This window comes from Cyprinodon tularosa, unplaced genomic scaffold, assembly GCF_016077235.1.
Source record: "Cyprinodon tularosa strain WSP-4 unplaced genomic scaffold, ASM1607723v1 ctg85, whole genome shotgun sequence".
Lineage (NCBI taxonomy): Eukaryota > Metazoa > Chordata > Actinopteri > Cyprinodontiformes > Cyprinodontidae > Cyprinodon > Cyprinodon tularosa.
The window spans coordinates 1,217,576-1,237,052 of NW_024039618.1; the positions used below are offsets into that span (position 1 = coordinate 1,217,576).

Here is a 19,477-nt window from a genome sequence, read left to right on the forward strand (position 1 = left end):
TATTGTCTCCCTTCAAACAAGTGCAGGGCCTTTTTTCCTCCCCTAAAAGCCACATGGAGCACGGGTGCACTGGCTTTTTGTTTTCCTTAAACCATCAAAGCAGTAATTAGTTATGCAAATGCAGGACCCAAAATGTTGCCACAGTGAACGTCAGGGAGACTCAAACGCAGAAGGTCTTCTAGATATGTGCTCAAGTTGCTTCCTCTTTCAATGCTATATTATATTAGGCTCCATCATGGCAATTCATGTACTAGAGACACAAACAAAAATGCTCTATAAATCTCTGACTATGTAAGGAAGACAAGAGCAGCCATCATGCTGCAATGTGTCTTTATGGCCTGAATTATTCATTTAAGTGAGCCAGTTTTACACAATGACCAAACAGCTGAAAATACATCTGTGTTTTTTGAGCAGTATTTGAAAAAACAATTGAAATCAACACTTGATGAGATAAAAAATCTTGCTTTTTGCACTGTTGCATAATAAAAACATATGCACATGTATAACATTGAACAATACATGCAAAAGAAAAAAAGAAAAACGATGCAGTTTATGCCTGATAAGGCTGAGTAATTGTTACATCGAAAATGGGCTAGTTTGATTTTCTAGCACAATTACAATTTTGAATTACATTTTGAACAGGCAACAATCATTCACATTACAGTACAATATTAGAATATGTGTAATAATAATTATAGTACAGATTCAATAGCTCACAAATTCCCCTTCATACAGTTTCTAAAGTCAGGAGTCGTTTAATGAGATGCAACAGGAAGTTTTGGGGTAAGCAGAAGAGCTCAGAGCAGACAGTTAGACAGTTTAGTTATTCTCACCTCTTGTTTTTTCTGGACATTACTAGCCACCAGTACACATTGCTGTTTACGAGAAACAAAAATCAGCTATTTAGAAATTCCTGGCTTGGGAAATAAAGGAGATTTGCCAATTACTGTTTATGAAACACAGTTTTAAAGGTACACTTCACCCACTGAAGTGGCTACTTGTACAGATAAGCATGGAAAAAGAAAAAGAAGCAAAAACAACTACAAAAAAAAAATCACATTTCTGTAAGTAAGATTAATATATCCCCAACATTTTTTAACTGATATTGAATATTTTAGGGCTTAAGTTGAGCGCATAACTATTGTTTCACTAGAGGGTGTTGGTTTTAGCCACCACTGAACGACTAGTTTCTTGGCTGCATAATATAATAGTTTCCTAGAATGCTTTGCAGCTGTGCAATACTGTATGTATTTGCAATTAAAAATATCCAATTATCAAATTAAAGGTGATTAAAGGTGATAAAAAGAAGGCAACAAGACCCAATCTTCCTCTTTTCCAATAGCCACTGCTCCACATAGGTGGTACCTCAGCTAAGCTAATCTGCTGATCTGCAGATGTCCCGTAGATTTTAGTCCTCTGCCTTGTTTTTTTCCATCACAAAAGCGCTCTTAAAGGTCAACTCAATTACGGTGTACCTTATTTGTTTTGGTCATGCAAGATAACCGGACCTGCCTGCTCTCCCCTTAGTCACAGACCAAATGGACCACAAGCACACTGCCTTACAGCCCTGATGATGATAAGAAGAGAGCCAGAAACATTGCTTGACTCAACATCACCAAGAACCACTGATGAAAGAATTGTAGCAGCCTGCTCTTCCCCTTTTGAGCTGCAAATTGAAGCAAGCGCTAATTTACACGGAGCAGCCCGCATCGCCCCTTTGTGCAGCAAACAAGGTGAGAGCCAAGTCCCAGCCAAAGAGCACAATGCCCGCACCCTCCCTCTTGTCAAATCTTTCAGAAGCATATTTTTTCACTGTTACATGGATGACACCCAGCTCTACCTCTCTTGTAAACCTTTTTTTTCCCCAGCGTTTTATTGTCATTTACACTGAGCAACGAAATTAACACTGCATTTAGCCCATCCCCTAGGGGAGCATTGGGCTGCCATTGTGCGGCGCCTGGGCAGCAATGTGGGGTTAAGGGTCTTTTGCTCAGGGACCCAGAGCTGCAGCCTGTGGGAGTGGGGCTCAAACTCAGAACCTCAGGTTTCCGAGCACAATGCTATAACCAGGCCCCCACTCCCAGAAGTAGGCATTAGCATGAAGGGTCTTGCCTAAAGACCCACAACTGATTCCTCCAAGCTGGGATATGAACCCAGGCTTCCTGTTTGCAGGACGGGTGACCTACCACTAACTCTTTTCCATGACTCTCTTTTTTCCAGCTGCTTAGACAACCTTAAGTCCTGGTTTGCCTCCAACTTCCTTAAACTCGTCAGCAATACAGCTGAGTTCATTCTTGTCAGTACACCCTCAACTTTCTCCAAAACCAAAAGTTTTTCCGTAAGATTTATAATTCCTCAATCCCCCCTCCCCTTGGGTTTAGAGAGTGGGAGTCTTCCTCGATAGCATTCTATCCTTCCAAGCCTACATCAATGACAGAATTAGGTCTCAATATTTCCGACTCTGCAACAACATCCAACTCCACCTCCATCACACTCTTGTGACTTTCTGTTTTGACAACTGCAATTCCCTCTTTGTGATCTACCCCCCCAAAAACACTAATGAATTAATAAATTAATAAATTTAAACTAGTCCAGAATTATGCTGCCCGCATCATCACCAGCACCCCTTCCTCTCATCACATCACCCCTGTTCTACAACAGCTTTAATGGTTACCCATCAATTTCAGGAATTTGTTCAAAATTCTTACTCTGCTTATAAGGCCATTTACAACCTTTCGCCCTCTATATTTGCCTGCTTTAGTCCAAAACGCTGTTCCCTCAGATCTTTATCTGCTCACCATCTCATTGTTCCCTCATCTTAAATGGTTACAATGGGCTCCAGGGCTTTTAGATGATCTGTCACCAAACTCTTGAACTCCCTCCCTCCAGGCTACCACAATATCAATGCTTTTGCTGTCTTTTAACAAGATTTCAAAACTCACCTGTTCGAACTGACATCATTCACTGCATCTGTTACACTGGTGCTTTGATCTTTTTTTATTGTTTATATAAAAAAAAAATTTGTCTTAATCCATGTATTTTTTATTACATTCTGACTATTTGTGATGTTTCCCTTAACTTGTTAATTGGTGTGTACAGTGCCCTCGGGTTTCTTGAAAGGCACTTTAAAATAAGTTGTATTATTACAATTATTAGCTTTTTAGAAAAAATTCTGGGTGTAAAAGCACAGTCAGTCTGGGTCATACCCATTTTTTTTTTTTTTTTTTTAGGTTACGGCAGCTTTTAGATTTTTTTTTTTTTAGCAGCCATATCCATATCTCCACTAATTAATTTTTTATGTTGTCTTGAAATGGTAAGAAAGAAAATAGGCCTGCAGTTTGAGGTAATTTTGCATTAGAGGAAAAGCAACTGAAGTTTAATCCCTGGCCAGCATGGAACCCTCACTGCATGAAGTTTGCATGTTTTCCCTGTTCATGTGTGGGTTCTCTTTGCCATCCTTTTGTGACCCTGGTGGAAATTGTAGAAAATACGTGGCTGGGTCACAAAATAAATGTAGGTAACATTGTGACTGCTTTAGTCCCCTGCTTTCCTTTTTTTAAACAAAAGCAATTAACCTAAAAGTTTTGTGGGGAAAAAATCGGTTCATAACCATCAAAATGTTAGCTATAAGCAAATAACTAAAGGTTAAAATTTTAAAAATGGTCTTAAGTCATGTAACGTAAATCTGCCACCATCTATACCACAGCACATTTTGTATGTAGCATAAAACATAAGTAGCCCATTTGGCTTTAAGCTAGTGTAGGTGAAATGAATATAATATAAAATCAGGGACATGGTTTGGGGAATATACAATGCATTTCTTTATATTTTTTCTCCTCCCAGAGACTGTCACATTTTCATTGCAAAGCAATTTTCGAGCAATTCCTTTAATGCTTACCCATGGTTATCTGCATACGGGGCTGCTCTCTGCAGATATATGTATTTTCATTTATACAAACATTGCACAACAGTGCCAAGCCATCAAGCCTGAGCGCTGAGGAATCCTTGTAACCCTCCCTGGTGTCACAAAACCAATAAAAGGTAGAAAAATAAATATAGTGGGTTTGTATGCCCTTCTGTTCGGCTCTCAGCCCAGGGGACTCTAAGGCTGGGTGTAATGGTGTTGACTGGCTCTCGTCCTCCTTCACCTAGAGCCGATAACTGGCTTTATATGCCTCTAACGCCTGCGATTATTTTGTGTGCTTGTTTTTTTCTGGTTGGTTTGAATACACAGAGTATGCCAGAGTAGGCACACAAACAAAGGAAAGGTGGATTGCTAGCAGAGCATGTCTAAGCTTTTACAGTCCTGATGTGAAACCATCAGCCTGAAAGACTGACTGAATGTGGACAAAGCCTGAGAGCAAAATGGTAACAACCATTGGTGAAAACTCTACAGCATAACAACCAGAACATAATTAGTTATTTGTTTTCTTTATTTGGAATTGTCTCTTGAACCATCCACTTTTTGTCACATTTAAAATATCCCTTTTAAATGTTAGTTTAACTGCATTTAGTGCAGTTAAATACTTAGACTTCTCATTGATCTGCCATTTCTAATCACTCCAGAGAAAAGGCTTGCCATCACCTTTACAGGAGCTGTGTGATTAGAGCACAGTCCTGCTAGATTTATTTGTGCCATTTAAATTCCTTTGTAATTACAGCAAAACTGCTAAAACTTGAGGAAGGTTGTTGATCTTTTATGTATTTTTTTTAACTTCTCTAAATCTTACATATTGGTGTGCAAAATTTTAAAGAAACACTTTTTAAAAAAGCTTTTTTGTTGATTTCCAACATCAAAGCAAGAACTTTTTCTTAACTTTGTGAATGTTTTTCCTCTAAAATGGACATGATTTGATTTGCAGGAGAACTAATCTATGTTTTGCCATATAACAACCACATACCCTAAAATATAATATGAATTTTATGGGTAAAGTTTGCACAGAATAGTGGATCATTATGAACTTGAATGAATATGATCCATGGTTGTGTTCGACGTCACAACATTTAAGCATTAAAATTCTTTCCCGGCTTTTTTTTTGTCTTGATTTTTTTACATCGAGGAAAGCTAACACCACCCTAAAACGGAATAATCCCCAAAGTTTCTGTTTAAGAGAGACTTTGAAGCTAGACATGTTAGAAAAAAAAAACATGTTAGAAACTAAGGACTAAAACTCAGGCAGATGTTAAAGTTTCAGTACAACAACATGTATAACATACAGATAGAGCTAAAATGGAATGGTCTAGATCAGAGCATATTTATGTGCTAGAATGGCCCATTCAAAAATGTCTGCTTAAAATACAAGTTTGAATCTGTGACTAAAAAAAACATTGTTTTTTAGTGATACTCCAATGGACAAGAGGTTCAATCTCCAGATGTGCAAAGCTGATGGTGGTACAGTAAATAAAAAAAGTAAATAAAAAATGCAATTGCAGTGGGAATAACCATGGAAGGTGGTTATACAAAGTACTGATTCAGGGAAGCTGAATTTTGAAAACTATGGATCATTTCTACCAGTACAGACTGGTTGTATTTAGTCTATCACATCAAAATTCTGCAAAGAATGCATTGAAATGTGAGGTTGTGTCAGGGTAGAATCGTAGTCAATACTTTAGCAATGCACCAAATAGCTAAAAATTGTTCAATTTAAAGGTGTTTTGTCATCATATGGCTCAGTAGAAGTAATTAACTACTTATCCATTTCAAGTTTAAAAAGGACTTGAGAAAAGATGACTAACTGAACCGATTAAAGTAATGACTAAGAGATACGGAAAAGAAACCATAGCTGTACCGTGAGGCAGCAAAAATAGCCTGTGATGTTTCACATAAACAGATAATGTGAGAGCAAAGGTCCAAACCAGAAGACAGAAGAGGAGAGATCAGAGAGACAGAGAGAGGGAGAGAAGGGAAGAGACATCGTCTGAGTCCTTAAAAGGTAACATTGAACTCCTTTATCCTTCCTTCTGTCAAAGGACATTCTCAGTGATAGCAATCGAGTAAGCAATCTGTACTTAGTGTTCTTAAAAAATATTTGGACTCCGACAGATTTCATGTTTTGCTTTTGCATCACACTTACAAGTAAAAGATCATAGAGCCAATTTTCATAACAGACAAAAAATAAAAAAAAACTAAGCTAACACAAAATGCACTTGCATCAAGAGAAAAAAAAAAATACCAAACCAGCCATCGCAAAAAAAAAAAAAAAAAAGACTGTCCAAACAAACCCAATAACTGCTTAATTGGGCTAGAAGATATGTACTTAAAATCTTATGATGATATTAGTTATTCGATTAGATAGTTATTAGAAAATAACTCAAAATTCTTATTATGGCTACGGTAGACATTTATCCCGATAACAATAAACTATACGATAAATGCCCACCCCGTACTGCTCAATCCAACCTTAGCAGCAGGAATCACAGTTTTGTAATAACTGTAAAAGAGTCTTTGGAGCTCATCTGGAGGAGTGTTAGTCTATTTTTCTTTGTAGAATTGTTTAAATCGAACCATGCTGGAGGTTCTGCTTAAGGCGTTGAATCGGTCGGAATTGAATCCAGACTTTGGCCACAGCCTTCTAATGTCTTGTCCTAAATGTCTATTTTCTGATAATACAATGTAAAACAAAAACAAAAAGAGAAACCAAAGGTAGTCTAATAATCTTTTCTATGTTTATATTTTGCAGTTCGGAGAAAGACTTATTGCTGTGTTTTAAAACATTGTCCTGCTGTACAACCAACTCTGCTGGTGTTTAAAGGAAAACTGTTCAACTTTTAGCCACCAGGGGGAACTTGACCTGTAACATCCTTATTAAGCCCACCTGAAGCCATTTGTAAAACAGTACTGTTAACAGTCTCCCTTTGTGTTTTGGAATCGGCTAGAACACCATCATATACTTCTGACCAGCATATTAATGTCCATTAGTCTTGTTAAGAGAGGCATTGGACTCCAAATTAAATCATACAACTGAGAGCCACACATATGTCTGATCAGGTTAGTGTTTTATATGTCCTGTTGCCTAACACTACTTTTAGTTTAGTTACGCATCTCTCATGCATGATATTGGATCACATGAGTCATTTAGCGACGGATCCCACACACTCCAGTAAAAAAGTCGAGTTTTTGAGAAGAGCAGTGTACATTGACCCAAGTAATCAGTTAATATATATCAAATTAAGTTAAAACTTAGGTCAAATGTTATGCAGTGTTGCTTCCAGCAACATTTAAGGTTTATCGCAGCTTTGCAAAGAACCTTATGTCTCCAATGTTGCCAGCATTCATGGATACTTATATCTTGTGTATGTGGTAATGTGTGTGTGTTTATCAGCAGCTTGTTTTTTTGTTGTTGTTTATATGACAAAAATCTCCATAAGCTTTCTCTGATTAAAAAGAAGAGTTCCTGATTTCATCAAAACTTTAAAATGAAGAATAAAGAAAGATTGATGGAAACAAGTCTATTTTTGAGCTCTTGCAGTATTTTTAAGTAGGCCTGCCCACCTTATCCTAAGCATGGTTCACTAAGTAATAAAGCTTTAGCAACAGCTCTGAAATCTTTCCAGACTAATAGATGTAAACTTTTTTTTTTATCTGTACTTCAGTTTATTAAGATCAGTTATTAATTTTTTATCCAACATTTTAAACTAATTCTCCTGATCAGGCTTGGTTCTCATAAAAATGTATTTGTTTTTTTTTATATTCTCTGATTTGATTTATTATGTTATGAACAAAAAGCTAAAAACTAGGGACATTTTTAGGAGGGCAAATAATTTTTATGGCGTTTTGGATGACTGCAGATAGATGGCCAGGCAGACAGGGTGGTTGCTGAGGTTAAAGCTGACATCACTTTCAGAAAAAGAGGAAGTGTCTGTAGGCAGTGAGCAGGAGTGATGGTGTCTAGCAGAGCAGACTGAGCATTTGAGACCGATTATTTGAAAACTCTGTAGTCAGCGATAGTATAAAAATCTACCACTGCACTTTATGGAGTTACCTGTTTGTTGGAGCTGACTGTGGTGGGTGGAAGCAAGACAGAATTGAAATTGTCAACAGTCTACATCTAACGTCGCCCTCCAGTAACAGCTACATACCTTTGGTGATCAAATGAAACAAGATGCCTCGGCAATATAAACAACAACAAAAGAGATTAGCTGCTCATAAACACATGCACATTACCGCATGAGCACGCATGGACACTGGCAACATTGGAGGCATGAAGGTCTGTGCAAAGCTGAGATAAACCCTCAGTCAGCATGTGGTCAGCAGGCTAACAGATCTGCTGTTGACAAAGATATGGAGCAAAGGGAGACAGTGACAGAAATAGAGCAAAAAAAAAAAAAAAAGGGAGAGATGAAGATAACGCAAAAACTGAGCAAACTCTGAAGGCATCTTTTGGCACTCTGTCTTCCCTTCAAATAGACTCAGAAGATGCTCTTAGGTTTCAAGTCATCCAGAGCAACAAACATGGTGATGACGAAGCACGGAGGCAGAGAAGACACACCCTAACAAAGTCAAGCTGCCAAGTGTCAGCCTGAAACCAAGCAGTTCAGGATCCTTTTCAACAGCTTAAATTATTCATGCTGACTAGACTCTTCTCAATGAAAGGAATTTCAGGACTGATCGTTTTAAACATGTTGCACAGGAAACAGTTTAATAGTCTTGCTCTACCAAAACCGTGGAAATTGCTCTGACACTATGAGCCCATCTGCGAGAAGTGCAGGTTTTCTGACATACTGAAGGAAAATTTCTATTTCCTTTTTTTCGACATGTTGTGATGTCAAATTGTGATACTATTAAAATCCTGGGGGGAACCTTTAGGAAAAACAGGGAAAGCAAACTATCGAAAAGCTTGTATTATTAATTCAACAAGTGCAGCTACTTTTATTTACAGGACAGCTGCAATATACTATAAAAATTATTATTTTTTTATTTATCTCGCAAAAGTTTATTTTAATGTATCTTTATTTTGCTTTTTGCCATCATCATATGCATTCATTTTCCTGTGTAGTCTGCAATATTACCTTTTGAACATTTTTGTGTATAAATCATGGAGCCTAGATCTAGTATTTGCTCTCCATTTGTACCTAAAAATAAAATAAAATATGCTAATAATAAAATGGTGATTACTGGATTAATCTGATTGTTGAAGCCTAGTCTGTATCTCTGATAAAGCATCCCTAATGACAGCTTATGAGTGTGGGCGCACTATTGTGAATCCGCCTCTAAGATATGAAAACAATGGAAGTGTCCATCACTGCCTCTCATCACTACATAGTGTAGCACATCAAACTCAGCAGCAAACAAGACAATAAGAACAAGGACAATAAAGGGTTTCTGCATGCTCACATTTGGGTTTACCAGTTGTTCCTCTCCTCCATTAGTCTACCCATCCAAGGAAGTTTGACTCTAAATATACACAAAAACACCATGAACATCCATCTCAACTGTCAAGCCATCCTTCAACATCTCTCCTCAGTCTCTAAAATGCCCACCTCTGCTCTAAGCCGCCTACTCTCCTTGTCTAACTGAGCTCCACTTTTTTTTTTCATTTTGAAACTTCCATCTCCTCTGATAAATCACTCACCCTCTGTTTTCCTAACACCTCCTTTAAGGCAACAATGAAATCTTGACTTAAGCAAGCTAGGGTAAATTCAAAGGTGATTTTACACTTTTAGAAAGCATTGGGGGCCAAACTGAGCAACTGCATTTTTAAATGACGTTGTTGTTTTTCTGATTCAAACCAGCTGACAGCATATCCTGCTAATGTCTTGCCCTTCTCCTACATTCATCCGCTGCTTAGCTTGTCAGAAAAGATAACGTCTCAACCAGGGGGGGGCGGACTGAAAACAGTGCATTACATTCAACTTAGTTTACTTGTGTCTTTCCATGTAAGACAAACCTAGAAATAATTTGAACACATTTTACTTTTTTTTTTTTTGTCTCATGTGAAAATAAACTGCGCATGAAAAGGAAGGGGGCGCAGAGGGAGGCAATCTTGTTACGAGCCGGCATAGCCCTGGGAAGATTTCTATCAGACACACGTAAAGAGAGAGGCATCCATTTAGAAAATGGCTTTTCTAGGCATGCTGGGCCATTTAGCACACCCTGTGACGACTCCTGTTTGGGGCAATGATAAATGTTCTTTCACACACAGTCTGTGCACTCTGTCAGGCCAGCACACACACATGCACACACAACCATATGGGCACCCAACACAAGACATCCCTACGAGTGGACATAACACTTTTAAAGCGAGAAAAGCTTCATTGGTTTTGGCTAACAGATAGCACCTCAGGCCCTTGTTGACTCAATAATTTCAAGTCCAAGGAACTTAACATCAACTAAAGATGAGATTATTAGGATCAGGTTGGTCACTTACTTGAGAATTTGTCTTTTGTAACAAGCTCTAAAAGGAAACCACATCGTAATAACACCTTTGTGGCAAAATTATAATGATGTGCCAAAAGCAGCTTTCCAGTCTGATTGTCCTGCACAATATATTAAAATCACAATATCAATGTGTGCAGAATGACCAGGTACTACCAATGCACTGACTATTATTTGGGGCCTTAACTAAAGATTATTTTGCAAATCGATTAATCAGTTGATTATATTTTCAATTACTAATCGAATAGCAAAAAGTTCCTTAAAAAGTACTTTATATGGAATTCAAACCAGGTGAAGCAAAGCTGGTCCGTTTAAGGAATTCTGGATAGACAGATAATTTCTATTGTTGAATACAAAATATAGAATTTTTTTTATAGTTTTGATATAATTGCTTCTCTATATCTGTAACTCTTATAGCTAAACGTGTGCTCCAGCTAATGATCAATCGATTACTAAATTAGTTGACGATTACTTCAAATATTGACTAATAGGGATTAATCCCATTAACTGTTTCAGCCCTAACGCGATGTGAAATTAATCACACCCCTGGTAGCCAAAGTGTCTATTTTAAGCTGTGGACAGAGTTAATGATTTGGGTTATGATAAGGAGGCCCATCACATTTCTTTTAGAGTCAATACATATATTTTCAACTCAATATGGTGAACTATGTAATTAATGTAGAAATACCATTTTGTCCAAAAAACATTTACATTAAGACAGAAATTGTTTATTGTTTCTCTTACAATTCAAAATGCAGAAGACAAATTTAGTTTGAATATACAACTACAATGAGAAAATAATAGGTTTTATTCTTAGTATTATTCAACATGGCAACTGATATCTGTCTCCTCCTTTTAATAGTCTTTGGTTATTCCCTCATGGGTATTAATAATTCATGGGCATACATAGGGAACCGTGATAAAAAGCTTATGAAAAGTGGGAATTTAATTTAAAAACATTTTGGAAAAAAGAAAAAGAAAATGGCTAAAATATGATTTCCAAATAATATTGCAAAATTCAGCAGTAATTTTTGCAAAGCAATGATTGCTAATATTTTGCAAACCTGTTTCTGTTATTCTAGTTATTTAACATCCTGAAAATATGGTTAATAGGTAAACTATTGGTACACACAAAGCTATCTATCTTAAACAAGCGTTACACGTTTCTTGGATGTATTTTATTAAAATACACAAGAAAACAGCAAAAAATCTGTAAAAATCTTTGTTATATGAAGAAAAACATGTTTTTTTATATTCTAAAATGACAGATATTATCTGCAACATCTGCAGTTTACACTCAAGTCTAAATCAGCAGCACTTTTCTTACCTCAGTATAGAGATGCATAATTTTTATGAAACAAAATAGACTTTTACCTTGAAACCGTGTTACTTAGAAAGGCTCCTGCCCAGTAGATGTTAACAGTGCTCAGCAGGACTACTAAGAAAAATATTTACACACTGTGAAAGGCAAACATTTTGACAGATAAATACTCTCCTCTGCTGTGTTTACGCTGGATAAGTGCTAAAAATCAACCTTGTTATATCGGACACTCTGAGCGTCTGCCTTATATCCAGTAATGGTCATTACCCTTTCCACCGGGACAACCTCTGTCAGCTCTCCTCCTCCTCTCAGGGATCCATCAATGTCGCCACCATACGACCAGCCATTACACAACCCACTGTTACTGCTAGCATTAAAGCCACAGGCGTCACACAGGCCCGATGAATCACACTCACCCAAACAGCAATAATGAAGCATTTATCTCAGGGTGCATTACAAACCCTGGAAGCCTAGCAAATGTGCACATGGCAGAAGTACGATGAAACAGTGTCAATAAAACTGTGCTCAACCATCTGTTGTGCCACAAGACACACATGTTACATAGAAATTGTGACACTGGGATGCTGACACAATAAAACCAAATCTGTGCTCTGCAAAGTGTGCCCATCTCATGGGGGTTATTTAGTTCTCTTGTAATCTTACTTAAAACCCTTCCCCCAAAAGGAAAGACAATCAGATGCTTTCATTGTATAATCTTCCACCTCACATTTGAAGGGCAAATATCAAGATACTTTAGAGCGAAAAAAATTTGTATGAAACATAGGTCACAATATCTCTGTCCATTGTTTCCAAAGCAGATCAGTACTAGTATATATCACACACTTTTTTGAAACCCAAAATTGGCTCTGTTTAAAGAAAGTACTTCCATATATGGATTAATTGCAGTTTCTTTTTTATTTTTCCGTTTTTATTGACAGTGGATTATTAGCAGTTTGTGTGACTGTACTTAGCCATAGTCTGCCACTATGGTTGTCTCCCTTTTTTGTTAGGATGATCTCATTAAGAAACATGGCTGACCTTAAAAAACAAACAAACAAAAAATTATCTCTGTTAAAATAAACATTTTTGCATTTAGACAGCACAGTTATGACCACAGATACCTTCGGCAGGGAGTTAACAGTCAAGCCACTGAGAAAAATGTAAATATTACTTTTAAACAAAGTTTAGCAGACATAAAAATGTTTATTTTTATTATGTTTTATTGTATCTTCTACAGCTAACATTACTACAAGAGGGCAGTCCTGATGTCACTGCTAGCCAATTAAATTTGACTTAAGCTGCCATCTGAGCATTTTGTTGACTCTGTGTTCATCATTTGTTGGAAGTGTCTTTTTCATGCCTCATAAAATGTGTAGAGGGAAAAATTACTCTGGACACACATAGAGTTCATGCAGTAAAAACCTGAGGCCGGCTTGTTTGGTCCTGACAAAAAAGCTAACTCTTTTCTTTTAGGTCCGGTTTGTATCTGGCAGATTGTACTTGCAGGTAGATTCAAATGGCCCTTCCCAGTCAAACGCCAGCCGAATGGCAGCCCACTTCCCTACAACTCCCAGCTAAATCCCCTCCAAATTCCAGCCACTGGATAGACCTCCTCTTGTATATTTTTTTACTCTGACTCCACCCTTTCCCTGAATTACAGGGTCTGACTAGGAGATGACGCCTCTCTTTAGATCTTAATGTTCACAAATCATGACAAAGAATATTTTAATATAAATATTTATGTTTAAAAAGGAATAGTAGGGGACCAGCCAAGGATCCATCAAGGAAAGTGGGGAAATTTTGAATGGCTACTACTGTATAAGTCACAGCAATGATCCTCACTTCCATGTGAGAATCATAGCTCCCATCTGTCAGAAATAAGTAGGACAGAACACAGAACCAGAAACTGAGGAAAACCACGATGGGAATCCAGTTTACAGCACCTCTGTTTTGCACATGTATGCTGTTATTACAGCTGCAAAAGCACTGGAAGTTTTTAGAGCAGCCCAGTCAAAGACCTTTTATTTTTAATTTTGGGATGTTGTCGGACAATGTGTCCTACAACCCAGCACTGAGATCCACCTTGCTGGCAGCAGTGTTGCTAAGCAACAGAAAGCGGGACAGGTATGATTTCGATACTTGATACCTTATCCGCTGCTATATAGAGGTGTACTTTCAGAGTTTTGGTTAGGGCCAGTTTGTATTCACATCTGAGATGAACCATCCCAGACAGTGACCACCTCAAAAACCGGGACTCAGTCTGGTTGTTCAGACAAGAATTCACACCTGCATAAAAGGTCCAGACCAACCAGGGAAGAGCACTTTGGTCTGTGTGAAGCAGACCAAATTGGGCAGGTGTGAAAACACCCTAAGTCTGCATTCTAAGAACAGTTAAAATTAAACCCTCTTAGGTAAAATACATATTGGCATATTGACCCTTGTACTCCTGAGCAGGACACTCTGAACACTTAATAAAATGCTCATCTTTGAGTTGGAGCTTTGATCACAAGTGGGATGTGTTCACCTATGATCATTTTCAAAACCTCAGATACGTTGCCCCATGCCTGTTGGCTAGGTCTTGAACAAAATGCCCTGAACCAGCATTTTTCTATAACTTCCTCTCCTGTCAAATGGAATAACATACAAATCTTTAACTTATACAATTAAACTAAGAGCCTTGCTATCTTGACCTTTATCTTAGGCTACCATACTACACAATTATAATTTATTATATGCCAATTTGAAGGTTCCAAGCATGACTTCGTCATTTCTCAGCAGCTTTCCACTTAATCCTTGGCTCCTATGTTGTGTCTTTTTATCTTTCATTAGCTTCTTAACCTACTCAATAAAGTTTTACAGATTTTACAATTCTACTGTGCAAAAAATTCTAAAACTATTTTGGGCAAAAATCACAATACCTGATCTTTTTAAATGTAAAGAAATGAATAAAAAATTCTTGTTTTCTGCCTCAGCTTCTGAGATTCACACATTTGCAATGATGTTTTACAACAAAGCCCAGAGGAATCTGTTTAATAATGCAAGGAATGCAGCTCGTCACATGTTCGCCTGACGTCAACTTACCGATCTCATCTGCTGAGCTCCAGTAACGTGCTGAAGAACCTTTTCCAGCTCCTTCTCAATGCGTCCAGCCCAGTGAATCATCCTGCAGAAAAAAAGGAGGCATGTTGATCCTGTGTCACCACCTTAACAGGTCCTCATATAAGTCAGCTCACAAGAGTTAGTGTGTCTGTTAATTTGGGATAGTTACTTTATTTCCCCCATCTATGTATAGCTTGTGTCCTGCTGTAAAGCTGCCAATATCCCCCACAGGCTTCTGGATCCCTATCTGGAAGTATTGTCAAATTTTTGCTAATATCTAAGCTACTCATCACAGTTGCCCATCACATCGTGCGTGTATCTATATGGTCCACCCTGGCAGGACTCGTAGCAGTGCCTGTCTAGCCTCAGCTTTGGATCTGTAGCTTCGCAATAAAACTGCTCAAGTCTGACAGAAGTGCACCCTAAGCAGGAGCTGATCTCTGTTAGACAGAGCCAAGTTCGGAATTAAGAGATCAAACGCCTGGAGCTCATCACTGTATATCTCTCAGAGAGCAACAAATGACTTAATGGATCCAGATTTAGATCATTTTAAATAGAAGGAGCAGACGCCAACCTAACAACCTTGATAAGCGCGGCACAGCTCAGAAAACATTTTAAAAGCTTTCAGCAATCAGACGAATAAATCCTGTCATGCATTCAGTCACCAGCCACCAAGTGCCAACCTTTCCCTTTCAGAAGCCCCAAAGATAAGCAATAATCTGCATCAACATCTCAACACAATGTGGTTGCATTTCTTTTAATATGATGACAGAAACAAATGTCATTTTGAAATGTCAGATTCGCTCAAAAGATGAAGGGGAAGACAGAGTTATTAAACTTCACAAAATTACCATGCAGCAACAGTGTTGGCCATAATTACCAAACCACTCCATGGGGTGACGGGTGGGGTGTGAGAAGCAGTAGGCCAAAGCATGCAGGCCAAAGCATGCATCTATGCATTGTTACTATTTTTATTATACAAGTTCAAGAAAATAGAAGAGGCCTTTTAAGGAGTATGGGATGGGAGAGTGGAGCGGATGACACACTGGAGAGGCTCCTTACTATGAAAAGGTCCCTTCGATGTGAAATAAAAAAAGCTTACAATGAGAAAGGGCAGAGCAGGGCACAATGGAACTACCAGTAGGGGACAATAGCTATTTCCCAGTGACAGACAGTATTTGATATGTTACATTAAAATCTGAGATTCAAGAGTAAATTGGTCAGAGGTTGGAACTTGACAATTTTCCTATAATCAGTTTTCAATGGTGATCAGAGAGGACAAGTAGGGAAATACTGGAGAAATGCAAAGGTTCAATGCATTTCATGGATTAAACCCAACAATGACCAACATTTTCAGTCTACAAACAACCAAGAGTATGTCCTTTAATCGTACAAAAATGCCGGATCTAAGCTTTGCTAATTAAAGCATTGCCATGTGATGCCCGATATTTGAATAAATATCAAGCCAAAGCAAATAAGTATGCCTGCTTCAAAGCTAGCCACCTAATTGATGTGTCGAATGTGTAACACATGTTTCTAATCAAAGTTAACTGTAGTTATTAAAAAAATAAATAAATAAATAAAAAAAACACAGATCATCTATCAGAAGACCATAAATTAAAACTGGTTTATTAAAAAGCCAAATGTGAAATCTGCTCAATTTGTACCAATTTCTTGACCTAAAGGATTAGAGATGTCATAATCCAATATTGATATCAGAAATTAGCCAAATACCAGCCTAAAATTACACACTACTAAATAAATAATACATAGATCTATGCATGATTTGTGCTGATATCATATTGAGTCAATACCAGTATGGTTCAATACTCAAAGCTGTAGTATAGTAATTGTTAAGGAAAGTAAAAAGTTCTTTCGGAACTTTTTATGCATCAGCTCTCTGACTTTATGGCAACTCCTTTGATTGAGCATGCATGTGGTGACAGTGCAAAGGAAAAATATTGAGACTGATCTTGTAAGTCTTTTATTTTCCACAGGATTCAAGAAAGGTCAATTTTCTATTGGATTAACATCTACAATCTCTTTCAAAGAACCTGACACACTATTTCCATTGTTATGCGTTTTAGTAATTTGCAAAAAAAATTTTGAGGAGGTTAAGATCCAAATTGGCCAGGAAAAGCCTCATCAGTGCATTATAAGGGATAGTTGACTTGCAGGTTTTAGGCCAATAGTAGTCAAATTAAATTGGTTAAAGTAATTTCATCCCCTTTATCAAAAAATCTCTTCTTTTAAATAAATCAAATGTGAATCTTATCTACTAGTCTCAGATTTGCAGAACTCGTGTTTAAGAACAGCTACTGAGAAATCAGGACATGGTTGTTCAGGAAATGATATGCACTACTGGGGCCTGGTGCTTAATCCACGCCTTTAGACCCTGTGTGTAATAAAAGCTGTGATATCTTCTTAAAACAAAGACCTTTTCATGGTTCAGCACATTAAAGCCGGTTGCATGCTCACTGCCTCTTTCTACTCTGATGGAGTTGTAGAAATGCTGCCATTTGTACCCCGAGGTTTTTGATGTTTTCCAACGCATTCTGATTTATGCCCGCCCCTACATTATGGAGAAAGCAGAAAATGTGGTGAAATGAGTTTGGATAGGAGACCTGTGTGGCAGCAGCGTAAATTCACTGTCCATTCTGATGCAATGGATCTCATCACTCGCACTGTCACACTCAAATATCTATTAGAGCAGGAGGTTGACTACTTTGTGATGTGTGGAAATAACATTTTGACAAGATTGCTTCTGATATTTTACCATCATTGGAAAGATTAACTGTTTGCAAATGTGCTGTGAGAAAAAAATTAACGGCTATCAGAACAGATTTTTTACACATAATTTGAAAATACAGAAATAACTTCTTCTGCTAGAGACAGTTTCAAACATATTTCCAAAAACATAACCCCTAGGCAAAAATATACGTTTTTGGCACTGCTCGGAATCTTATCGAAGTTCATCTCTGCATCAAAATCACAAACTACTCTGATATTAGTTTGCATCAGAAGCTTCACACAAAGACTTTCTCCAATTATCTGGCAAATTCTGGCAAACCTAATATGGGTGACCCAAAACCCAGTTATCAAATCCCAAGAGGTGTCTGAATATAATACAGACTTAAACAGGGGCACCTCAATCCCCAAGAAGAGGGAGAAATAAGAGGTTTTGTAAAATAAAAAGTAATGAGTTTTCTTTTTATAAAAAATATGTACTCAGACTCTCTTAAATGAAATAAATTATCTGCACCATCTATTTTCATTGAGCTTAAACAATCAAATCAGTGATCCAGCTAATCTGAGTCAATGGCACTCTCACTGAAAGTCACTTTGGGCATCAGACATAAAACCTCTGGAGATTTTCATCAGATAATCCAGCAGGATGCATTTAAAATGATGTTATTTTTCTAAACATCCAATGTCATCTACACAGTTTAAAAAAAGTAAAAATATCTTAAAAGCTGACAAGCTGTGTAATCAACTCCCTCCTTAGAATTTAGGTTAATGTTTGACATCTTATGCGTTAATAATTCAGTCCATCTTTAGCTTTTTTTAATAAGAAGCAAATGGGTTTGTCATTTCGTAAAGTTGTGCAAACTGTTTTCCAACAGGTGCACCCTGCAAAAGTCAAACTATATCTTGCTTCCTGTGGCTACAGGGTTTTCCGTGCACATATCCACATCATGACCCTCATGCGCTGCTGTTTTTCATTATTCCCATGCAAATTAAGTTTAAAACAACTGCGCCTTCACTTAGACTCCTGTATCCCCACGGTGCGTGCGTATTATCCAGAGGACTTTAAAGCCTAAATCGGATGTTCTCCCACATGCAGAGACAGCTAAACGCATCATGGACTATATTCCCTTTCATCCGCTTTATGTTTCTCAAAATCTGATCAGGTGGTATATTCGCCTTCAGCACGTGTCCGTGTGCATCATGTTGCCATATTTACAGTGCGTAGATGTATTGGTATTTGGTGTCTCTTTAAAGATGCAGGGGGGATGATGTTGATCTCCCTGCATCAGATGGAGCATCAAAGGAGAATCAGTTCCTCCAAGGTAAACTGCGCAGCGCACAGCCTGGTTGGGATCCACCTGTCCTACTTCAGCCCCCCCACATCCCAGCTACCCAAACAGTGCTTATAGTACTTACGTGTAGTGCTGTGGGAAGTGGTGGGTCCCGGCTGTCGGCGTGGAAACGCATATGATAAGTACAGTTTGTACAGCGAAGAGGCAGAAAACGCCGAGCGACTGTGCACGGATCGCCATTTTCCATTAAATATTCAAGAAACTGGGAGAAATAAGAGAGGGTACCGGAAGGACAGTCTGCCTCTCTGTTTATCAGCTGAGCTAAGAATAAACCGAGCTCCGGGAGGAAAGTGAGCTGTAGGAGGTGAACACGGTCGCAGGACGCTTCTGGACCCTTCAGCCCAGCGCGGTGAGGGGATCGACCAGACGACACGCAGGAATTTGGCACCAAAACAAATGATGCTAGAGGCAGAATCAGAAGGAAAGGATCGGGAGGAGATGCTCAGCCGCTGTTGCTGATGCGCCCGCCTGGCTGCTGGCTGTGCGCCCTCTCTCTCTCTCTCTCTCCCAGCTAAAGCGCACATTCGCTCCTTTTTTCCACTCCAGTGTAACGCCAGCCGTACTCTGTAAAGCTCAAAGCGA

At 38.2% G+C, this 19,477-nt stretch overlaps 1 protein-coding gene across 3 annotated transcripts in view; it reads right to left on the reverse strand.

Annotated features, from left to right (window-relative positions):
• Positions 1–19,075, reverse strand: part of cacna2d2a (calcium channel, voltage-dependent, alpha 2/delta subunit 2a) — a 260,234-nt gene extending 241,159 nt beyond the window's left edge. For all 3 annotated transcript variants that reach the window (XM_038272939.1, XM_038272940.1, XM_038272938.1), the window contains exons 1-2: positions 18,960–19,075; positions 14,778–14,859 (exon numbers count right to left, since the gene is read on the reverse strand). In XM_038272939.1, coding sequence (XP_038128867.1) covers positions 14,778–14,859; positions 18,960–19,075 — 198 coding nt within the window. The remainder of the gene's footprint in view (positions 1–14,777; positions 14,860–18,959) is intronic.
• Positions 19,076–19,477: the final 402 nt, after the last annotated feature.